The following is an 18,731-nucleotide window of genomic DNA, read 5'->3' as shown; positions in this document are numbered from 1 at the left end:
AGTTGCTTGGGTTTTGCAACTTTTTGGTAGCCCTTAAGTTTCATTTGTCCAGTCAGCCTAGCTTTAAGACACTGTTGAAATCCAGTGAGGACAAACAAGTCAAAACTTTAATTGTTACCATAAGTAATTGTTTCCATCCACAACAGCTGCATAAACAGACTTTCCCTTCTCCTCACTGCAATCCCCTATTCCCCCCTCTGTATATTCTCTGGAGAGTCCTCTGACCCTCCAAAGCAGATCTGAGTAGTGTGCAGGGAGGCAATATGAGTGCATTCCATCAGCAATCTCAGTTGTGCAGGTGGGTGGATGCAGTCAGATACAGTCGATCCATTCCATATAGGTGTAGTTCACATATCTTCAATAAACATTTCTGAAATATTTTCCATTCCTTTTGTAGGTTCTCTGTGAACTCTTTCACTCATCTCCTCAAAGAAGCAATCTCCCAACATCTGGAAATATTTCAGGATTTATTCGACGGCTCTTTTTGCAGTTGATGCTAGAGGATGAAAAAGTGACTATGTTCCTTCAGTCACCTTGTCCAGTAAGCTGCCTTTCTTCTCTCACAACCTACTGCCAGGGCTTGAACATACTTAATGTTGATTCAGGATTTGATATTATTTTCACCCTAGTAGGAGGTGGTATCTAAATATGAGCAATGTTTTGCAATCCCAGTGATGTATATGCATCTGTGTGCAAATTAGACAGAGTTTCTGAATAACTTTACAATCATAGGCAAACACTCTAATGACTGAAAAATCACTCTTAGAGGGTTGCCGTTTTACTTTGCTGTATTTTATGTGTATATACTTTCTTTTTTTTACAGTATGTACTTTCTTTTTTGTGATTAGAAATGCCATGCTTGTTTATATTGAAAAATTAAACTGAAGTCAGTTCCTCTTCAAGCATTGCTTTTTGTATGTTCAAACAGTCATAAAGTATGATCCAATCATACAAAGGTGTAGAGGGTTTGGCCTGTAGAGCTTCCTTGGATTCCTCTGGGAGGCAGAAACCAAGCTTCACCCTCAAAGGAATTTTCTCTGGTGGAATCCCCACTATTATTGACAATGTTAGATCAGAGATAACAGTGGGGATGTGACAGGCAGCAGTGGCTAATCTTTCCAGCATCAGCTGAGTCCATTCTCACAGCACAGAAATCCTGAAGGTGTTGAGAGGAACAACTCTTCTCAGCTCTTGCTGTGTTTCTTGCTGTGCAAAGCCAGAAACTTGGAGGCTGATAGGGGGAGCTGCTCCCTTTCTTCATGTTGGGAAATGTACAGAACACAGTATGGAGAAAGGTAAACCAGGTGCAACAGCTCTCTGATATCAGTGGTAATAGCCATACCATCTTATATCTAGTTGACAGAGGAGGCAGTAGAGGAGCAGTGTGGTCCCTCACCTAAAAATGATTCCACATCCCATATCCTCTGAAGCTATTATTTTTTAGCTTATTGCAACTCATTCAGTCACTTTCTGGGCTCCACAAATTTTTCTTATGTAGAGTACTCTTAGGTAGAATTCATCAGGTTTGTAACCAAATGGTAGCCTTAACATTTTGGAGCCTGCCAAGGATAGTTCTGCCAGTGTTTTAAAAGAGATAGTACCACAAGATTGCAATTAGGTTTTCCAGCTGCTCATGAATTCAACCGACTTAATTCCTCTTTAAGAGCAAGCTGTTCCACAATTAGCAATACGAAGTGTGAAAAGAGAATGCATGCTCTTGGGTACCAGTAAAACAAGGAATATTGTTTCAGGATATAGAGTTCCTTTGTCAGGAATAATCATACAACCCCAAAGTCTTTGTATTATCCTTTCGGTATGATGCACTAGAATTACTGTTTGTTTCTGAGCAAGTTGCCTATCCCCCACCCCCACATAATATTACTATATTTCTTTTGAATCTCTTATAGCCGTTCTTTCTGGTGTTGGCTTAGTCAATTTCTTCAGAACACACTGCCCAAAGCCATTAACTCAAGAAGTTTTGTGTGGAGAGATACTTTTCCTGCTGCTAGCTGAATCTGTTCATGCAGTACACACTGTTTCTATGAGCCAATGAATGCTGTGTGGAGCAGCAGATTCAGGCACTGCTGGGTGGTGCACCTGTTCCTTTTTTGCACCAGCCAGACCTTTCTCTTCATGCTGACAGAAACAAATGAAAAAGACAAAATGGGCAGTGTAAGGTCTGATAGGAAGCAGTTTGTCCCACCCACCCCAAAAAACTAGTTCTGCATACCTGATCTAAAAGTTGTTTATAGCACTTTGAAACCATTATAACATTTCATTTCTAACCACTTAAACTGTTTTATTTTTTCTAACTTGTAGTTGTACAAAGGTAGAATTAATGCTACCAGCCATGTTATTCAACACCCAATGTATGGGGCAGGACACAAGTTCCGCACTCTTCTCTTACCAGTATCAACAACATTGGCCGAGGTCCTTGATCGTGTATCAGGCAAGTTGCATGGTCTGTATTTTTTTAAGCTGGCTTTTTGTTATAGAAAGCTTATAACTTCTGAGTCTACAGAAAGTTCTAACTCTTGTACTTGCTGGACTTCTTTCCTGTGCTTGGCCCTGGAAGTGCACTGAGCCAAGATCAGGTCCATGAACACTCAGGAACACTAGCAGACCCCTTCTTTTCACAAAGTACACAATGTGTACACAACTATTAGCACAAAGTAACAAAGCCTGCAAAAAACAACTGCAAAACAAAAGCCGAGCTGTCCTTGCACAGTGGCAGTGAGTGCAGCATGTGTGCAGGCTGGCTTTGTGGACTTGCTTCCTTCTGGATACCCACACAGACACATAGTGCAAGACAGACTTATGGCAGGGAGAAAGTAGGCTGGAGTCTAGGGAGTTAAACCAAGGAAATCCAACACATTTCCACCCCAGAACTGTATTCCTCACACGTCACTAAATGACTCAGGGCTATGTGTTAAAGTAGGTGGAGAGGGCTGTAAAATATTGTTTTACATAAAGTATTTTTTGTCTTTTAGATACCCCAAGCATAACTGCAAAATTAATTAGTGAGCAAAAAGAAGACAAGGAAAAAAAGAACTATGAAGAAAAAGAAAAAGTTAAAGCAGAAAATGGGTTTCAGGACAATTACAGTGTTGTTGTTGCCTCTGGTATGAGTGTGTGTTTGTTTCATCTTTGTTAGCATATCTATTTGGTACGATGTGAGGAGTAGAGGACCACCCCAGGATGTGGCAATCATAGTTCAGTGAAAAATTCCAAATAAGTCCTCCAGAGTGTTTAAGTTATTTAACAGTTTTAATGCCTGTCATCCCAGTTCCACTACCCTCTTTGGTCAGAATACAGGAATATGCAAGTCACTGAAACAGAGATTATAGTACATGTTAAAGGACTGTGGGTGATAGGAATAGGTTATTCGGTATGGCATTTAGCCATGGAGACTTCCACACAATCTTGAATCACCTTTAAAGGTTTCTTACTCCATGCACCAACAATGATCTATGCAGTGTTCACATGCCAACCATTTCTGGCCATGAGGGAATTGCCCTGGCATGTAAAAACTGTATTGACAGAGACTGTCAGATACCTTAAAACCAGGTACTATGCTGCATAATTGTATGAGTAGCCATTTTTATTGGAGATCCCTTTAGACTAATACTTCAATTCTATTATAGGGTTGAAATCTCAGTCGAAAAGGGCTGTATCTTCTACACCCCCTCGCCCACCATCAAGACGAGGGAGAGTGATGGCAGATAAAGTAGGCAGCTCCTCCATGGGAGGTGACACTTCCAACAAAACTATTAGTGTTCCTGTTTTTCATCTGTATCATAAACTGCTACCAGGTAAGATTTAAGGTTTTCTCAACAAAACATGTTTATTGTGTATCTTAAGGTGCATAATGTATTAGAGCAGGGGTCTCAAACTCACCTGGGGGCCGCTGGAAGTAGAGTCTGGGTGAGGCTGGGCTGCATCAAGTATTCCACCACCATGGTGGTGGTGGGCCGCTCATCCCGTGTCGCTCCCGGAGGCCAGCCTGGGCGCCGCTGGCACTTTGAAGGCCACAGGGCCCCTCCCCCGTGCCCCACCTGTCCCGGCAATTGGCCCGCGGGCCGCGAGTTTGAGACCCCTGTATTAGAGCATTATATGAATATGGCTACTTACTTAGGTTCTACTGTAAAATGAGAGTTCATTGACCTGGAATAAGTTATTTGCTAATTATACTGAAATAATCATACTGTAGATCTCATAACATATTTCTAAGGGCATGTTCTCTTACAGATCTGCAGTATAAATGCCTCTGGTCACTGTGGATGAATTCATGAAACTACTGTGTTGAATTTCATGGCTTTGATATCTTAGAGATGAATAATGATTTTCAAAGTAGTTGATATTGTAGTATTTAAATGTTTATCCAGACTAATACAGTGGACGGTATCAATCAGTAGTGGAGTGTGCCAGTAGCACAATAGGAAGCTAGCTATTAGATGAAGCAATCTAAAATACATGAAAATGCTCATTTCTTCAAGGGCTCAACTCAGCTGAGCTCACAAAATGGAGCTCCGCTGACCAGTCCCATTCTGGAAATAAGAATTTATGGGGCTGCTTTTACAACCATGAATTCCATGCTATGCAAATCATGGGCCCCTCAAGCACAACAGAACCAGAGGGGGCAGACAGCAGTATTGGATACTGCCCCATATGCTTAGTTTTGTAGTGCAAATGTTTTTTTAAATCATAATAGCTATGTATAAGAAATGGGTATGTGAAAATTTAAGAAATAGTGCTCATTAAAGCAGACCATAATTTGCTTTAAGCTTAGCTAAACATCAAAGCCATGATTTGAGCTGTTTGTAACTTAATGTTCTTTAGGTCAGCCATTACCACCTGAGATGACACTTGCCCAGCTTTTGACTCTGTTGTATGACCGCAAACTCCCTCAAGGATACCGATCCATAGACTTGGCAGTTAAGCTTGGTTCCAAAGTGATCTCAGACCCAAGCATTTCAAAAACAGATTCTTTTAAGCGCCTCCATACTGAAAAAGGTACACTCTAATTTCATTGTATTTGTCTTTAACTGTTCACCTTTTTTGCCCTGATTATAATTTTTGAATGGTGACCATAGGTACATGGGAACATTATTGATTTATTTTTTGAAAACTTCACAACTAATTGTATTGATCCAGTATTTCAGTTTCCAGTGATGTAATGCACACACTGTTATGCTTGGGATTGTCCAGGGTAATACCCACTTGAGTATGCTTTGTGTATTAACCCTGCACTCCCTTGAGAGGCACAGGATCTTTCGCTGGAGTCTAACATGCATCTGGCTTCTGTGTGTGCGCTTCTCTCCCACTTTCTGCTCTTACTGAGAAAGACTTGGCTGCACAAAATGTGAAGAATTGCTTTATTATAGGGAAAAGAAGAAGCAAAGTTGAAATTTAGTCAGTCATGCAATTAAAATGTAGAGCTTGACACAGTTGTTCACATTCATTACCCTTAGAATTCAGAGACCCTAGCATAGGAAGGCAGAGCCTTTCCCTAACACAGACCACCCATGATATATACCTGTCCTGTAGGTTTTCCAGCAAGTCCAGTTGCAAGAATCGATGTGTGCAGTGTTGTGCCATGTTATCCTTTTGTGGTGCAGGATTCTCTCTTGTTAAGTTGCAGTTTTTTTCCATTGTGACATGATGGTTGAAGGTGTGTGTCTCAGTGTTGTGCTTTCATTGATGTGTCATTCAGGGTTCTGTGTTGCCGTGTTTGACCATTAGCTTATTATATTGTAAACTGTATTTTCAAATGGAGGAAGGATGAGTAATAACTCTTTTCCTGTCATGACTTAGTTTGTGTCATTCTCATTGTTTCATGTCCCTAGTTAGACATGTTAATACAAGTTAGAATGCATTAGGCCAGTCTTGATGATCTTATGTCTTCTGGTTCTCGCTGGGTTAATCTCATAATTCTCCAGACTGTTTCTTATATCTGTGTTTTTTCCCTTTTCCTATGTACTGTAATCCCATTGAGAGAGGAATTCCCTGTTAGTATTCTATTAAGATTACTTCCGCTGCAACCCAGTCACCACACTTGCACCTCCACATGTCTCCTCCTTAATGTCAGATATCAGTTTGATTCCTCTTGACTATTCTGTCATCCTGCTTAGCAACTTGCATGCCCTATATATGCTTGCCTCTTTCCCTGTGGCTCTTTTATGTACTAAATCATATCAAAGATGGATAATTAAATTACAAAAAGCATCATTCTTTACGATACTATCTTTGCAACTCATTAATATTTGAAGCATTTCCCAACAATTACACTATCTTTAAAAATAAAGTGATATTCAGTAAAAGATGGAAACAGAGCTTTGAGTTAGTTCATTTTCAGTATTTTAGTTTTGTAGAAATAATTTTTTAAAATGCTTTCTGGACAGTTTTAGCCCTCAAGGTAAGTGGTTGGTATTTAAGAAGATTATTGCTACAGGTGTGCTTAACTTTTCTTACCTTGTTCAGAAAAAATTAGGCTTAATTTACAGAATAAGGAATATACACATTTGTTTCAGAATTCTTGTCTGGAAATAAAAGCTGGTGAGACATTCCAAAACTGTCCATAACCTTTGCTCACTATCTCTGTTGCGGGCAAGCTACTTCCAGCACTGGTAATTCTGCTGCTTTTCTGAAGAAAGTGAGCCACACCTTCCCTTTTGCCTTTTTCAAGAAATGAGCTCTGTATTTCAGATTCCTGCATGCTCTGTTTGAAATGAGTTGGGTAGTATGGGCTGACTCTCTGTAAGCAATCCTTAAGGAAATCTTACTTAATATAATTTTACCGAATGGTTTAACTTTCTATTTGTCCATGCTTGTGTAGAGCATGCAGATATATTGGGACCTTGCACAGAAGATGAATCAGCCACACCAGCTGAGGAGTGCATGGATACAGTGCTGGATGAATCCTTTCTTGAAGTGTGCCCCATTCAGTCTCCATTGCAAGTTTTTGCTGGAATGGGTGGGTTAGCCCTCATCGCAGAAAGACTTCCCATGCTTTATCCAGATGTAATTCAACAAGTAAGTCCAAAGATAGATGTATACATATCTTAATTCTAGGTTGGGTGTTTTTGAATTAGTAGAACAGATGTTTTAGCTCTGGATTGTGCTAAAATGTATGAGTACATTTTCTTTTTGAAATTTTGTATCTTTCCATAGGGTAAAAGAGAGAAAGAGAAAGCAATTGAACATATTCTTTAAAATTTCTTGACCTTCAGACCTTTTCTTGAAGGGACCTATACTACTGAAAGCTTTGTGGACTTTTGGCATAGCATCAGGAAATAAATCAAGGGGTCAGGATGCTGTCTCAGTTTTACTAATGCTTGTTTAAAAAATGAGAGGTCCGGGGGCTACAAACTGAAAAGCCTTTCTGCTTTATTACAGTTATGGTGGAGATTGGTTGCTAGTCCTCAGATCAGTGATCAAAAAGAAGCTTGCCTTATGTCTAATTCAGGAAATACATAATTTTGATTTTTTAAATTTAAATGGTATATAAATACTCAAATAATGTATTAAAGTATTATTTATTTTCATTTTTATACCACCAAATAGACAAGACTCTCTAGGTAGTCAACAAAAGTTAAAATTAAACAAAAGTTTAAAAGACACACATATTACTTTAAAAAAATTAAAATCCAAATAAACCCATAACAGCAATTGCTGTGATTCAGCATAGAAGCATGGCAGCAGTACAGAATAAAGTAGAATATATAAAAACAACATTTTAAAAGTTAAACTATTAAAATGCTGGGAAAATGAAAAGGTCTTCATCTGGCACTGAATGCGAAGTAGGCACCAAGCGCACTTCTTTGCAGAGCTCATTCCAAAATCCAAAGTTCTTCAGATGTCTGAAATATGGATTCTCACCATTGAAAACTTTCTCCAGACCTGTGCTCAATTGTTATCCAGAATTAACCCATCTCACACAGACAGAAATGTTTATGTGCTCTTGCATGCTGTTTTTAGTTTGTATACGTGTACACCGCATTTGCCTTTACAACAGACATGTGTCCCTCCCACCTTCTGTAACCCAAGTATGTATCTTTGTCCTCAAATATAACAATTCAGATTTCAAAGTTAGATATGTGTTTTTTGAGAATAACTGGAAACAAGCCTTCACAAATAGCAGAGAATGAAAGAATGAAATTTCAAAATTACAATTAAGAGGGATTTGAGAGGTCTTTAAAATGGGAATGTCACACATGACATTGATTCTGTAAAATGAGAAACATGATCTCCAGAGTTGTAATATATTGTAATGTGATATAAAATACTTCACTATACACCAGTAAGATTTAATTCAATGTGTCTTCTGACTGAATATCAAAATAGTGAATTTCATCCTGCTTCTTAACAACACTGTATGCATGTAAATCCTAATGCCATTGCTGCTTCTATCCTTGGCAATAAGGTAATCAAAAACACCAGAAATAAATGTTCTTGAATGGAAAGGGAAACAGTAGATAATCAGAATGAATTTGTTACCAGGCTGGACATATGTTCTTTTAAATGTTGGTAAGAGAACAAAAGCTGGTTTCTTTAGCATTGCCGATGCGAATCAGGTGGAGAAGGCATACCATAGCAGTGGGGATGTGGTGCTACCATTTCAAAAAGATAGCATGCGATATTGTCCTCCTTCAGCAGTCTTTTGGTTTGAAAGAAAGGTACATTGAGACATATGCCAACAGGAAAAGGATTAGGGCTTCAGAATCTCCAACTGTAATATGATTTTCCAATGGAACAATCAATCTTTTTTATATTCTGTCATACTGCTTCTAATTTCAAAGCCATGTTCCCGCTTACTTCCCAGTTTTTAAATCTTTTTTACCTTCTGTAAGAATGTGAGGTTCTCACATTATGGGTAGAATCTGTGTCTCGATCCTAGTACTATTTACATTGTGCCTAATGGAAAACAGTGATTGTACCACAATGCACTTTCTAGCACAACAGGATTCCCAAGAAGTACTGAACAGTGTTAGAATCTTCCCTCTGAGAAGAAGTGTCCATAACTCGCTGATAGACCATATGTTCTGTATGTAGAAGATCCCAAGTTTAGATCTGGCATCTCTTGGTAGGACTAAGCAAAACTGAAACCTTGAATTGCTTCTGCCAGGCAATACTGAGTTAGCTGGTCCAGTAATAAGATACTTTAACATGTTCCATGTAATGAGCAAGACAAAATGAAAAGATAGAAGATCCTTGTATGTACACTTGGCTAGGCATATAACTACACTAGTAAAGTTAGTTTGATTTCAACAAACATAATGTATTTTAATCATCTTTAATCACTTAGAAATGGCTGGATGTCCATTTGAGTGTGGACGGTGGGTTTGCAAGTTGTCCAATGGTATTCTCCCTTTTGACCATAATTTTTGATTTTCATGTCTCTCTTCAGTGAAAGAAAGGTTGGGAATCCTTTCTTCTTGTCACAGAAGAGTGCTCCTAGGTGAAGGCCTTACTGTCATTCCTAAAATACAATATATAAGAACTCTCAAGCTTGTTTCTAGAAAAATAGAAGATTGAAAGAGGATGTAGTTCTTTATTCCACAGACTGTGAATTGATGGTGTAGAAATTAGACTGACAATATAGAAAACAAAAAGCAAGTTAAAATTGTCTTACCTATCACCTGAAGTAATTTTTGTAAATCCTTACTAACTGTATATTTCCTTTCTTTGATAAGTTGAAAGTCCTAACTGTTCTTAATTTCATTTGTTCTGCAATATGTAGCAACCTTTGTCAAAAATCTGCACAAAACTAAGAAAATTTTTGGATAGAGAAAGAAATCTTTGCTGGCATTTTTTCATCCATGTTATTTCATTATACAGAATATTGTAAATGAATCCGTCTAGGAACTATTTAGTGATGATAATTGCAACAAGTAGTACAATTTGAGTGGCTACCTCAGAGGACAGTATTAAGCATCTTCTTTTCTTTCTGAAGGTGAGTGCTCCAGTGGTTACATCCACCACCCAGGAGAAGCAGAAGGACAGTGATCAGTTTGAATGGGTTACCATTGAACAATCGGGAGAACTGGTTTATGAAGCCCCAGAAACAATTGCTGCAGAACCACCACCTATCAAATCAACAGTTCAAACTATGTCTCCCATTCCTGCTCATTCTTTGGCTGCTTTTGGATTATTTCTTCGCCTCCCAGGCTATGCTGAGGTGCTACTTAAAGAGAGGAAACATGCCCAGTGTCTGCTTAGATTGGTGCTGGGAGTTACAGATGATGGTGAAGGAAGTATGTACTGTAACTACTAAGTATATTTGGGGACTACTGCTAAACTTTTATCTTGAGTGTTCAAGTTTACAAGTATTTGAAACAAGAAAAACCTGGCTTTTGTAGCGTTCTGGATCTCTTCTGGCTTTGGAATCAAAGTATATGAAAGTCAAAATTGGTCCTTAAGGACAGATCTAATGATTCTTCCTTCATTGCATAGGATAAACATTAATCAGAGTTAATAGAATTAATTTTAACTTATTTTACAGTTAATTTTACTTAGAAAATTAAATATTGCTTGTTCTCAGGGCTTCCAATGAGATCCGGATTAAGAGCTATAAATGTTCAACTCAATTTTACTGGTTTTGAGGCAGTCAATGTCCATTTTTGTTACATAAACCAAACCCTGATGGCCTTGTGAAGATTAAATATCTGTACATTGGCCTAGGCCTCCATCTGAGAGTTATTTCTACTCTCATCTGCATCCATCCAAGTTTAGATAAGCTGTCATAACTAATAAGAAAGGGCAAAGTAATCTTAACTGGCACCTTGGTTTTCTGCTTTTGCTTCCCTTTCCCTAGGTTTGTGTTGCAGCTTTTCTTGCGTTATGCACAGGGTGGGAGACAATGTGAGCCAAGGGTACTAGAAAGTTTCTGTGTATATATTGCCTCCAATTGGTGTGCAAGTGTACTTGATTAAAATCAAAACATTTCCCCACTTCTTGACCACTGTCATTCTGCTTATTGCTAACCTACTTTAATACAGTATGAGAATGTTGATGCTCAGCATAACTCCAATGCTCTCTGAATATCTTCTGCATTTTAATTATCAGTAGACAGGAGTGTGTATCTGTCTTCTTAATGATTGGCCTGATGCATGAATATGGGTCTGTAAGGACAACGAATCAGTATTTTATTTCCTCCACATAATATTGTATATATTTCCATGAATCAGTTGCATATTCTGAGATGTGGTGTTTTTTTTTTTTTTTTGGAGGAGGTTATTAGCCTAAAAACATGGCAGAAATCACTGAGTTTTATCAAATGAACACTTAACCTTTTTGCAAATGGTTGCAGAATCTGATGTGTTTACACTATCCATTTTATTCAAGCATTTCAAATATTTTTTCTAAGTATGTTTAACTGTTTCATTTGTTTTAACTCATTCAGGAATGGCCAATACCAGAGATGTGATTGATTGATGTGGGGGGGGGGGGGCGCTATCCTGTAGGCCATAGACATTTCAAAGGGGCTGTCATACACTGGAGATTCTTCCCTTCCAGCTCAGAGACAGCCCTTCAATCTCAGGAGGAGGAATTGGGTTTTTAAACTGCTGCTGTTGTAATTGTAATAAAAGAGTAACATGTTCCCAGTACCCATCAGTCAACAGCCAGGCTGCAACATTCTAGAATAGCTGAACTTTCTGTCTGCTTTCAAATATGGCATCAGATACTACACACCAGTAAACCATCTATTTGTGATTAACTGACGCATGTCATATCACAGCCAAAACTGCAGAGTCTAGAAATGGGCACTGGCTTCTAACCCTAAGTTGTGGAAAGCCTTGCTGGCCATGGCTTTCATCTGGACAGCCAGGTTTCACATAGTTTAGCTTTAGGTAGTACAAATACATTATCTAAAATTCTCATTATGTGAAATTTTAATAGAACTACTCCAATGATAATGTTTCCCACTCTTTTAATTGTAATTACTAGAGCCTTAGATGCTAGTAGTTTGAATTCCCACATCCCTTTCTTTTCTGGTGTTGTGCTAATTGGAAAGATGTTGGTGTTAACCATTATTACATTTTAACTGGAATTAGCTAACAAACTTCAATTCTGCTTTCAAAGTCTGGTTTTAAACTGAGTAGAATATTAATCTTAAAGCAGGTGCAATCCTTCACCATGGTTGATCTTGAAAAGGGACACAAGTGGGATATTTGCATGAGAGAAATGCGAACCTTCAGTATGTTCTGTTGCTCTTTTAAAAAAATGCACTACCACAGAGTGGAAAAAATAGCTTGAAACAAACTGAATCAGATCGTGTGTTCAGTGTACTTGGAGCTGTTAACTTCTACATACTTTCTATCCCTGGATGTAAGCATTCAGTTCTCAGTCGTTAAAGGTGCTATTCAATTATATTTCAACGTGATAAGCTGAGATTAGTATCAACTGTATCCAGAAGCATACAGAAGGAAGCCTCAGTAAGCCATTGCTTTCTGTTACGGCTGAACTTCAGTTAATGGCTTCTGAACTTGTTTTAAAATTGGCTTCTAGATCCTCAGTTGCATTTTAACCAGTAACCATAGTTCCCAGTTAGTATGTAATGAAAAGTTCTGGTTCATTATTTTTTCTTGGCTTCTTTCCCCACTTGTACAAACACAGGATCAAAGCATATGGGTGCATATGGTACATGAAGCAGTTTATTAAACCAATATTTGATTGTCTGAATATAATCATAATGATTATAATATCCAATTTTTCAGAAAGCTATTGGCTGTTTAATTTTTCATTGAATGAACAGAGATCCAGAAGGGACCTATCCAGCCACCCAAAGTGATTCTCAAAAACCTAAATGTTTCTCATATATCTAGATGATAATTCTGCATGCAGAGAGAGCAACACTTAGTCATACCATGGTGCATGAAGGACAAAAAATAAATTTACTAAGTACAAAAGAGCCAATTGTTATTATTTACCAAATAACAAATAGTTAATTTAGTGTGGCTAATGAATAAGCTTCCTCTCACTGTTGTGTCACTTTTAAGAAGATTAATAATAGTGTTATGGATACAGTTCATAATGGAGGTATGATCACATCTTCTTTTTCACTCTACATCTACAATCCCTGCAATCAATCTTAATTGTTTAAAAATCTATAATAAACAGAAGTAATATTTTTAAGACCGAATAAAACATCTCTTATATGTTGAAAGATTAATGCAGTCTGCTAATATCTGACGGCATAAATGTTTAACATTTATTTTCTCTCCATCTAGGTCATATTCTGCAGTCTCCTTCAGCTAATGTGCTTCCAACCCTCCCATTTCATGTGCTGCGCAGCTTGTTCAGCACCACACCTTTGACTACTGATGATGGAGTACTCCTTAGGCGGATGGCACTGGAAATTGGGGCAATACATCTTATCCTTGCCTGTCTATCTGCTCTTAGCCACCATGCTCCAAGAGTTCCCAGTTCTAATTCCAACCAGTCAGAGGTCAGTTTAGCTTGAAGGCAATTAGCTTAGATTATAATCTTGAAAATTATATTCTGTTTTAAGAATACTGTTTGTTTACTTTTTTCAATTTGTACTTGCCTTTCCACCAAGAAAGTAGTGCTAAAGGCAACTAACCATCATAGAAACTTTAAAAACAAATAGATGAAAACGTGGTTAGAAACAATCTTACATTAAGAGCTGTGATAAAACACACCAGCTTCTCTTTTCCTCTACCATAAAAATTCTAATATCAAATTTTCAAAATTTGGATGGTGGTTAAATGCTTATTTTCATAGAGATATAATCTTCTAAAAGAGCCTTGGAGTTGTGATGCGACTGAAAGATGTTTTAGATTAGGATTTTGATGAATGTGCCTTAATTTATATAGGTAATATAAATTATCTATAAACATTAATGGATTTAAATCTCATAGGTTTTCACTGAAACATACGCTTCTTTATTTTCTAATGTACTTAGACATGTAAGGTTACCTCTACAGACTTCAAAGCACTGTCCATTATTTAAAATAACACTTGTTTTGTTTAATGGCCCAGAAGAGTCACCCAGCATAGAAAAGATGATAAAGCAATCACTTCCCACAGTAGTGTTCTCACTAGAGGATTATTTTACCAAATGAAGCTGTCAACAGGAAGCATTCTCAGCAGGTTCTTTGAACCTTATCGCAATTCTCATTGTATCCCTTGTCACTATCTACAGTGTCTAAGTCATTGACCATGTCCTGAAGTGTCTGTCACAAATTCCTTAAATCTCTTTAATGAAGACTCTTTGTCCAGTCAAGGGAGAAAGAAAGAAATCTGTGTGGCTGCAGTTTTTTGTAGGCAAACCTTGTATAGGCTGTGTGTGCTTTGCAGCCAACTCAGTGGCCTGGAACTTGTTGAGCAGATGCCAACTTTGTGTATGCTCCTAAAAACTCAACAATTAGTCCTAAGAAGTTTGTTCCACTGCAGCATGTGGTCTTGCATGGCCTGTGACTGCATAGTGCTACAGCTCAGACATCATATCATCAAACTCAGTTTTGGAGACTCAATCAGGAACATGCTAAAGGCTCATAAGTAAGCTTTGCCACAATCATTGTGACTTATTTAGACCAGAATCTACTGCTGTATCCATAGGTACCATTTGAAATATTCAAGCTGCAGCTTGTGGTATTGTCTGACTGTGGGTAAAACAACCCTCACAGAACCAATGAACTGTTTTAAGGTTAGCCAAGAGTTTTATTTACTTATTACATTTCTGTACTGTCTAACAGGCAAAGCTGTCTGTGCAGGTCACTGGGTTCAGACAACACAATAACTCATTCTGACTGGGTTCAAACAGCATGATAAGCCACAGTGAAGGGCTGAGTGTTATTTTTTGTGAACAAGCCACCCTAACCACCCATAACTTAGCCTAGCAGTTGTTCATACCCTGCTGGGTTGGTATGTCATCCATACCGGGGAGAGGAATTTTATAATGGGTTGCCAGGATTAGTTACAGAACCATTCAGCTAGAGCAACAAAAACTCCTGGCATTCTTTGTTATCTTGCATGTGTCACCACCAGTGACAGCCCTTTCGCCAGTGCCCAAGGGCACTTTGGAATAACTGTTGCTTGTTTATCACCTTACTTTGGGGAAAACGGTGGAAGAAGTAGCTATACCAAAAAGGAAGTGCAATATCTCTCACTTAGCAATGTAATTCTGTCAATTTTAGGTGTAGAACTGAAAGTTCTCAGTGTCTTCCACCCTTTCAGCACTTCCCAGAGTGGGGGATATTAATTTGCTCACTTATTGTGGCTGCTTTTCCCAGTACTTAATGTGTAATTGCTGCACTTCCTGGACAAGTCTAAACAACCCCTGAGGAAGTAGGTGAATGGAACTGAACAAATGTTGCCCCATTGAGCATGGGGGCAAGTATACTGTTGGTGCTGACTCCCCACTTACTCCACCTATTCTGCCACCTAGTCTAAGGTGTTAGGGTTTTGTTGTTGGTTTTGGTATTGTTTTAAACTGGCATGAGTAGTTGTGGAATTTTGAGCATACCGGGTAATATATGCAAATTTAATGGGGGTAGTTGGAAATATTCACTAATCAAATAGCTGAGAAGCTAAATGAAAGGGGAAGTTTGTGTGTCTGTATTAACTTCTTTGTCACTGCAGGTGCACAAATTTCCCTCCATTTACTTCCTAGCTTGTAAATTTGTGCAAATTTCACCTGCGTTTACATTCTAGCCATTATATTTGTATACATTTCCCTTCCATTTTCTTCCCAGTTCTGAAGAAACACGCAAATACTCTATCAGTTTAAGAAACACATACACACTTAGAGAGCAGCCAGACAAGTTGCGGGGAATGAGGTACCTGCACCTGCAGTTCTTAGACCTGCCATTTTCAGTGGGAGTAGTCTGTCCTATGCAGTTCCTTCTTAGGGTTTTTAAAAAACTGTCAGTTAACTGCAATAGTAAATGTTATGAAAAAGTGTTACAAAAAGAGATGAGTTAACATCTTCTTTTTCTGGAATAGCTGGAGAATTTGAAAAGTGTTGAAAAGGTAGGGGATATTACGAACTATCAGTTTGCTATTTAGAAACCAGAGGATCAAATTGCCGTATTTTCTCCTTCACTCTTTTGGAGCACTTACTCCTTTGATTGCCTCATTCCCATCCTCATTTAGTGCTTCTGTCTTGCACTAAAAAGTCCCTCCTTTCCTTTACACTTATTTCTTTCTAGTCCCTTTGCAACTGAACACAAATTAGCCGATAGGTAGCCTCGTCTTTTCGGTTTTTGTGTTGTTACCTACTCCATTTCTGTGCTCTGTGACATTGTTCATTGCTTAACATCAAAAAATTCAAGAAATGGAAGAGGACATATATAATATGATATTCTTGTAGCCCTTCGAGAATGTGACATCTAAACAATTCCAAACAATAGGTGACTTACTTTCCTTTCACTAGCCACAGGTGTCAAGCACACATAATAGTGCATCAACAGAAGAACAACAGCTTTATTGGGCCAAAGGCACTGGATTTGGAACTGGTTCTACTGCTTCTGGATGGGATGTGGAACAAGCATTAACTAAACAAAGACTGGAGGAGGAACATGTTACTTGTCTCTTACAGGTACTGAAGAACATTATGGCTATATGTTTTTGTGGCTGTTACTCTTTTGTGATTTGGTTTGGTTTTGTTAAATAGTACGCAAAACAAGGACTGGAAGATGTTATTTGTCTCTTACAAGGAAGAGAACATCTAAGGAACATCATAGTATTCATGCAGATTGACAAAATTATGTCATTATATACAAATTTTATTTTTTAGGTTATTGGTTATTTATGTAGTACTTTTCCCAACTGTATGTTTAAAAGACCTTGCTGGCTTACTCTGGGCTTAACAACTGGACTTTGTTACAGGCAGTCCCTGGGTTACAAACCAGTTCCGATCCTGAGAAAATGGAAATTCATCTTTAAGATGAATTTTGTGTGTAAGTTGGATCACATATAGTCGGCCATCCACATTCACAGAGGTCAGGGGCACGGGACTCCCGTGAAATTTGAAAAGCTGCAAATATCTCTACCCACCCCCCAACTAACCAGTGCTTCCTCTGTGCAGCAAAGAAAGCTAGAGTGATTTGCCTCCCCAGAAGGGTGGGGCAGGAAGACATGCTTTGGAGGCTTCTCTCTCTCTTCTTCTGCTTCCTCTCTCTTTATTGTGATGCTTTGAAGGCCTGTCCTCACTCCTCTTCCACTTCCTCTCTATGATGTTGAAGATTTCCTACAGTAGGCCTTAAACTTACATTTTTAAATTAATAGGTTTCCTGGCAGTTTGTTTGTAAGTATAGGGTGTTCATAGCCCAGGGACTAACTGTATTCTTATTTTCAAACAGAATCTTCCTGTACTTCATGATGACTTGTTTTTGAATTTTGGAACCTTGAAAAATAGGTTGATGCACTTCATGGGCCTGCAGGGTGGGCAGATTAAATTTCCAGTTTTGGGAGAATCCGTTTTGATTCATTTTTAGTTTCCCATTTTTTATGTGCATTATATCTATACCTTACCTTTTTATTGGAAAAAGCTGAGAGCAGCTTACATAATCTTCTCCATTTGATCCATGCAACAACCCTGTGAGGTAGCTTAGGCTGAGAGTCAAAGTATGGCTAAAACTGACCCAGTGAGTTTGAAGGCCAAGTGACAGTTAGCTCTTGTATCTCCCAAGTTTCAGTCTAACACTCTAGCCATTATATTACCTTGGCTCTTGTCACTTGCCAAATCATAAAAGACAACTTCAGTTACTGTGAGAAACATGGGCAAATAATTTCTCAATAGATTTCATATCTATAGCTAAAGGAAAATAGTTGAAGGAAAGTCAACTATTTTTAAACTGTGAAAATAGGAGTTCCTAAACTAATTAATTTACCTTTTGGCGATGATGAATATTTGAAAATATTTTAAACATTAATCTTTTGCCTGTATGTATAGTAATGGAAAAGGGTTAGGGTGGTTAGAACTTAATTAGTATCTTTCAGGACAAATTTTACATTCCCTGAAATTTGGCTTTTTCTATAATTATTAATCTAATATTTACTCTTGATATTTTAAAACTTTCAGGTTTTGGCTAGCTACATAAATCCTGCAGGGAGCACATCAAACAATGATGCCCAGACCAGTCATGAAAGCAGAGGACAAAACAGCAATGCCCTCCCGTCAGTTCTACTAGAGCTACTTAGTCAATCATGTCTTATTCCCGCAATGTCATCTTATCTCCGCAATGATTCAGGTAGTGTGCTGTTTCTTGCTTTTTAAAATGGCATGTTCCAATCCAGTTTATGAATAGTATGTTTTTATAAATGGTGCTTGAAAGAATATCTAATTCATTTAGAGCATTTGAAGTTTTTATGTAAAAGATGTGAGAAATAAGTAGCTTGGAGCTAGCTGATCATCATTGACTTGAAAACAAGCAAACATTGAGCTGCTAGATTTTTGATGCTGAAAAATGTGTATTTCTTGCTTTTTCATTCTTATATAAAATAACTGCATACCTGTACAAATTGCATATAATATAAATATTAGGTGGTGCAGTGGTATGTACTAAAACTTCCAGCAACATTACATGATAGTTGTAGCAGCAAGTACTTCTGTACTTCGGCCTGTCATGCCAATAAATTGTTGCTTTGCCAGTTGGTATGGGCATGTGCAGACCAAGTAGGAACTGAAGTCCGTATGTATGGATTTGGTGATTATTATGATTAACAGGGATCAGTGAAGCAAGGTGTTTAGGTTGCAAATGAATTCA

General features: G+C 38.1%; 1 protein-coding gene across 13 annotated transcripts in view; it reads left to right on the top strand.

Annotated features, from left to right (window-relative positions):
• BIRC6 (baculoviral IAP repeat containing 6) overlaps positions 1-18,731 on the top strand; it is a 168,147-nt gene that overhangs the window by 89,815 nt on the left and 59,601 nt on the right. For 9 of the 13 annotated variants that reach the window (XM_044453246.1, XM_044453079.1, XM_044452516.1 and 6 more), the window contains 10 exons: positions 398-541; positions 2,320-2,461; positions 2,991-3,122; positions 3,645-3,812; positions 4,840-5,013; positions 6,836-7,032; positions 9,953-10,253; positions 13,230-13,447; positions 16,397-16,561; positions 18,047-18,215. In XM_044453246.1, the coding sequence (XP_044309181.1) occupies positions 398-541; positions 2,320-2,461; positions 2,991-3,122; positions 3,645-3,812; positions 4,840-5,013; positions 6,836-7,032; positions 9,953-10,253; positions 13,230-13,447; positions 16,397-16,561; positions 18,047-18,215 (1,810 nt within the window). The remainder of the gene's footprint in view (positions 1-397; positions 542-2,319; positions 2,462-2,990; positions 3,123-3,644; positions 3,813-4,839; positions 5,014-6,835; positions 7,033-9,952; positions 10,254-13,229; positions 13,448-16,396; positions 16,562-18,046; positions 18,216-18,731) is intronic. The other 4 variants (XM_044452992.1, XM_044452843.1, XM_044452431.1 and 1 more) reach the window with 2 other exon arrangements.

This window comes from Varanus komodoensis, unplaced genomic scaffold, assembly GCF_004798865.1.
Source record: "Varanus komodoensis strain SLA01 unplaced genomic scaffold, ASM479886v1 scaffold1, whole genome shotgun sequence".
Classification (NCBI taxonomy): domain Eukaryota; kingdom Metazoa; phylum Chordata; class Lepidosauria; order Squamata; family Varanidae; genus Varanus; species Varanus komodoensis.
Note: the sequence above shows the minus strand (reverse complement) of the source record. Positions and strands in the feature narration are given on the sequence as shown.